The following is a 5,590-nucleotide window of genomic DNA, read 5'->3' as shown; positions in this document are numbered from 1 at the left end:
AATATAAAAATTTAGCTGCAACATGTGTGTAATATATTGTTGCTGCGAGTTACTTGACTACAGAGTTGTATATACGAGTTTTTACTAAATATAAAAATTTAGCTGCAACATGTGTGTAATATATTGTTGCTGCGAGTTGCATGACTACAGAGTTGCATATACGAGTTTTTACTAAAGAAAAACTTAGCTGCAACATGTGTGTAATATTTCATCACAATGAAACTGAGAATAATTTGAATTAAATCGTTCTTTAATAGTCCATTATAAGTTTCCGGTAATTTTTCTACCCTGTTGTCTACGAAGCCTTTTCTTTAATATCAGAGCTCATCAGTTTGGCTGAATTACAACATACAAAATCTTATCAAAAACATTATTTTTGGTAATACGTTTACGATATTGCATAATTACCACTAATCGTTATGCATCTCAAGCTAAGGTGATGAATGCCCTAAGACTCTTTTTCTCTTAAACTACATTCTAACTCCAAAACAACAGAACAGTTTCTTTATAGTACATGCAATGTGCACGAGTTAAAGTGTTTTATATTACTAAATATGCGAATGATGAACCAGCCAAGTATATGAACACTGTCAACATGCGTGAAATTGTAAAGCGAAGCATTCATTATACATCGTATGCTGTTCCTACACTTAATGAATTATAAATAACCTTCAATTACCGACTAATTATTCTAATATATCACTTTGTTTAATCGCGTCTGTCTGTAATTCCTAAATCTATACATATATATAGCAGTTTCGAAAGAGTAGAGTATTATTTACACAAAATTAATTCCTGTATATTTTTTCAGACATTAAAACGAGTGAACAACTTAATGGCGTCTATGAATGCAAGCTACTGTGTTAGCGTGGTACTTTTTTTTGTTAAAGTATTGACAGGATGTTTTACTAGGTGTTTTTAAAGAATGTATCATATTGAATTTGAAGGCATCTTGTTTTAAATGTTATAAATGTAATAGATTAGACGGAGTTATGGTATTAAGAGAAACAATAATTCATTTTGTGTCACCCATCTTTATTTAGACACTTAAATCATTATATAAATGAATGTTTCGGGTTTCAACTTAAAAATAAAGTAAATAAACATGTCAGTGTCATGTGCTCGTTTTTTGATCACATTTGAAGTTAAAACGACTATGATAAACAGTGTATTAATTATCCATCTCGTAGTCTAGATTCTCTAGGTATGTAGTAAGTTGTTTAATTTCTCTCTGAGACACAGCGTATTCTTTCAAAAAGTCTGTGAACCGTCTCTCCATCTTATTAAGCGCATCTTCAAGGCGAGAAGATTTATAAGGAAGTTTTTCCTTTTCTTTCTTCGCTGCTTCGATGGCTTCCTTGCTTAGAAGACCATCCTTCATTAGTATTTGTCGCCCACGCTCAACCAGCATCTTTTTAGCTTCTGGGTATTCCTCAAGAACATTCCAGAGATCTTCTTTCGACAGAACAAACAAGTCCGAGTAACCTACACTCCTTACATTTGCTGTCCGTCGGTTACCAGTTTTCATACCTGAAATATTCATGATACTTAACTCCCCAAAAACGCTACCATCTTCTAATGTGGCAAAAACTGTTTCTTCGTCATCAGCGACGACCTCCAATTTCCCTCTTTTCACAATGTACATTTCTTTTCCCACGTCTCCTTTACGACAAATGTAGTCACCAGGACTAAATACCTGAAGCTTCAACTTAAGGACCAACTGACCCAGCAGACCTGCTTCACAGTCTTGAAAAAGTTTTACACGTTTTAGAGTATCAAGGTGGACATAGAGTGCAATTTCTGCTTTTAACTTGTCCGGAAGAATAGACATAATATTATCTTCATCCAGTGATTCTTTATTCATCCACAAATAATCAAACCATTGTATCACTCTATTTTCAAGTTCTTTATTTACTTTTCTGAACTCTAAATACTGTTTGACACTATCCATTTTAGTTTGAAATTCTGCTCGAGCAGCATTCATGCTGGATATCATACTCCCAACGTTTCCAACAATTGTAGCAAAAATCAAAACTCCAATAAGAAAGACAATGACCATAAAAAGATATTCATAGTCTTTTACTGGAACTGGAACTTCACCAATGGTTGTCAAGGTAAGAGTGGACCAGTAGAAACAATATATATACTGATAGCTCAACGTTGCGTACACTGGAATACTGACGTTTTGATAGACCCAAGAGTCGTTTGCAAATCCAATAAAATAGCTAACAGAAAAGAATAAGCAGGCATTCCAATGAATGATCACTAGAATATAAAAAATTAGTTTTCCAATTCTGAAAGCATAGGGAAAGTTAGTTCTCGTTTCGCTTCGATCAAAGAATTCAAATATTCGGTAAATCCTAAGGATCCTGTTGAGGCGGACAATAATAGAGCAAGGTATTTTGATATAACAAGAGGTTTTTAGGATCATGTAGAGAATATCTGTTGGAAGGAGGCTTACAAAATCGATTTTAAAATAACGAGACTTTAGGTAGTTAAGGAATAATTTTGTAGAATCCCGAACCAGAAGCCCTTGCTCCAAATAACCTGTGGAAGAAGAAAAAATAGTTGTAGATCCTTAAGGAGATATCTCGTATGTGTATTATTATAAATGTTGTGATTAAATTTTTATTAGTGAAATCAATATTTCTCGTATTAAAAATTACTTAGGAATAAACACGTTTTATAGCTTGTTAATCTCATAACTTCCTTAACTGTATTCACAAGTATTGCTGATGGGTGTTTATTCGTGGACTACACAAGAACAGATCTTTATAATAAGATGCATTTTTTTCGAAGTTTAATCAAACTATTTTTTCATATAGCCACAAACTAACAGTTTCTTGCCTTACCTGTACGAGCTTGGATCACCATATCGATTATATAAATAACGTCACAAAGATAGTCCACGACGTACCACAATATGGGAGCATGATTCTGCAGTTCCCAAAAAACACTTCGACCAATGATAAACAGGGTGTTGTAGAGTACGGCAAAAGAAATAATAAAAAGCCAGCGATAGTAGAAGTTTCCTGATGGATCGATTGTGAAAGTGTGATACCTGAAAGTCAAAAACACAATTAATAAGTACATGATACGAGTTGTTAAGGAAAAAATAAATGTTTCGTATCATAATTATGAAGCTTTATTGATAGCAAATAAAAAGGTTTCCAGTTTTGAACTGTACTTAATATAAAGAACAAAAGCAGTTCATATAATTTAATATTTACTTCAAAAAATTATTAAGCAAACGTAGAGGCGGTAAATAAACTGTAACATGTGCTTAAAAACTTGGATCTGTAAATATATAGTATTTACAAATGTGGGTTTGTAAATATATGTATCACAATGTAGGCTAGCCAGAATAAACTAAAAATATTTCTACGAAGCTACAAGATATGTTCAGGCTGGAGAATCAATGGTCCAAACTACATGTCAAATGTTAGGTTAGCATGTAGAGATAAACTATATTTTGTTTTTCAACTCATGGTGTTATCTTTCAAAGGTGAAAAACCTATCTTTTGATTGAATCAGCTATCTCTATCGTAGCCTGTTTTGTCACTTTTTATAATATTATTTATAATTCAGGGCATGATTTTGTATTTCGAAACTTCAAGTAGTTATAATCTCAAAAGTCCTGTCCCTTTTTCTAATGTTTTCTCATCTTTCTTTTTTCACTGTTCTTTTATTCTATTTCTCGTTCGATATCTCACAATATCTTTAGTTACTCTACTTAACGCTTACTTAAAGTCTTCATTAACTAAAGAACTTCTAATCAATATGTGATAGTTGTAAGTTGATTAGTAGTAATATAATCATCATTAATGTGATCTATCCATTACAATTTGTTTAAAAATAACAAAAACTATTCAGTGTTATTTCTGATTGCAGAAAAACAAATCCCAACAGGTTCCATAACTTCCCCATAATGATTAAAACAATTAACTGCTAAGTATTCTATCGTATGGTTAGAAACAACGTACCCTTTCCAACAGCTCGTTCCTCTCTTTTCATCTGGGTTAGATTCAATATTCCCAGCTTCAAATTCTTCCAAAAATGAAACTCGTTGATTCCTGCATCTTGCTATCAATGTACGGATGTTTTCCATCAGCCACCTTACCTTAGACTGAAATATATATATACAAATTTAGTTTCGTACTAAAATATCTTCACAAGATTCATGCTTGGCGAAAGTACGCTTTAAGAAAATAACTTCAAACTGGAATCTCTCACTTTGATATAATTTCATTGTTCTTTTTACTTTATTTTATAATTTTATATAATCAAACACTTTACGTTGTTTGTTCAAGTTGCTAATTATTGGAATTTCTCGTATTCAGACTTATTTACTTCATAAAAGAAATCACGCCATGGAAATTTGTAATTAACTTTTTAAAATTCTCTTTAGAATATTTGGCGCATGTGTGTTTGTGGTAGAGCTCTGTATTACGTAGGTGGGAAGCAGGTTTCGAATCTATGCAATATTACAAAATATTCCCCCTCACTACTTTAAGCTGTGGGTGGGTTATAATAGAGATAATCAATCCACTAGCATTGATAGTGGGTGGAAGGTTGATGTTAACTGGCTGCATTTCCTCTGGTCAGTAGTTCAAAATTAGGGACGATAGTAGATAGTCATAGTAACTTGGCCACAAAGTGCAAAAAGTAAAAAATACGAAAATGACCTTATTAACTTCAGTTAGTTAGAGATATGTAAAAAAAGTAAATAAACGTTACAATCACGCGTAAAGAATTATTTAAAATGGTAAAACCAAAACTGGATAAAGGTCAGTGAATCTAAAAAGAAATAATGTATAAAGTTTAACTTTCAGATGACATAATATTTGCAGTAAAGTTAGTGAAGGATAAAGATTAGGGGGAAGTGTTTATCACCTAGATAAATTGTTCTCAAACTTTTTTCCATCCACCCCCCTAATAAATATGGATTCTTGTGCGTCTCCTCTTTTTCAAATGAGTGAAAGAGTGAATTAAGTGACGAGATATAATACACAGGTACATATTAAACTACTATATGTATTGTATTAACTACTTATTATTTTCATTAATAAAAAAAATATTAAAACGCTTAGTTTTGCATTATTGTACTATTGATTCTACCCTAATCACTCGTTCCCCACTCTAGATTTTTGAAAATTTGGGACCTTTAAAGATATTAGGAGGAGTGAATGTAAGATTACGAAAAAATATGATCCACAATTTACCTACTAAGTACCTGATAAAGCAAAATGCACATAAACCATTATACTACACAGAAACTAAATTATTTGTAAAATTCATGTGTCAAGTAAATGTGTAGCTGAAAGTTCTAGATGTTTAGGTAACTCATTCGTTAGAGAAATTCTGAAAGTTCTAGATGTTTAGGTAACTCATTCGTTAGAGAAATTCTAAAAGTTCTAGTTATTTAGGTAACTCATTCGTTAGAGAAATTCTGAAAGTTCTAGTTGTTTAGGTAACTCATTCGTTAGAGAAATTCTGAAAGTTCTAGATGTTTAGGTAACTCATTCGTTAGAGAAATTCTGAAAGTTTTAGATGTTTAGGTAACTCATTCGTTAGAGAAATTCTGAATGTT

The 5,590-nt window shown here is 32.1% G+C and overlaps 1 protein-coding gene across 2 annotated transcripts in view; it reads right to left on the bottom strand.

The window, feature by feature from the left end:
• Positions 1-1,129: 1,129 nt before the first annotated feature.
• LOC106471528 (cyclic nucleotide-gated cation channel alpha-3-like) overlaps positions 1,130-5,590 on the bottom strand; it is a 40,531-nt gene continuing 36,070 nt past the window's right edge. For both annotated transcript variants that reach the window (XM_022400994.1, XM_022400990.1), the window contains exons 2-4: positions 3,984-4,126; positions 2,853-3,061; positions 1,130-2,547 (exon numbers count right to left, since the gene is read on the bottom strand). In XM_022400994.1, coding sequence (XP_022256702.1) covers positions 1,172-2,547; positions 2,853-3,061; positions 3,984-4,108 — 1,710 coding nt within the window. In that variant the 5' untranslated portion in view covers positions 4,109-4,126 and the 3' untranslated portion in view covers positions 1,130-1,171. The remainder of the gene's footprint in view (positions 2,548-2,852; positions 3,062-3,983; positions 4,127-5,590) is intronic.

Source organism: Limulus polyphemus, unplaced genomic scaffold (assembly GCF_000517525.1).
Source record: "Limulus polyphemus unplaced genomic scaffold, Limulus_polyphemus-2.1.2 Scaffold113, whole genome shotgun sequence".
Classification (NCBI taxonomy): Eukaryota; Metazoa; Arthropoda; class Merostomata; order Xiphosura; family Limulidae; genus Limulus; species Limulus polyphemus.
This window is presented reverse-complemented; position numbering and strand designations above follow the sequence as displayed.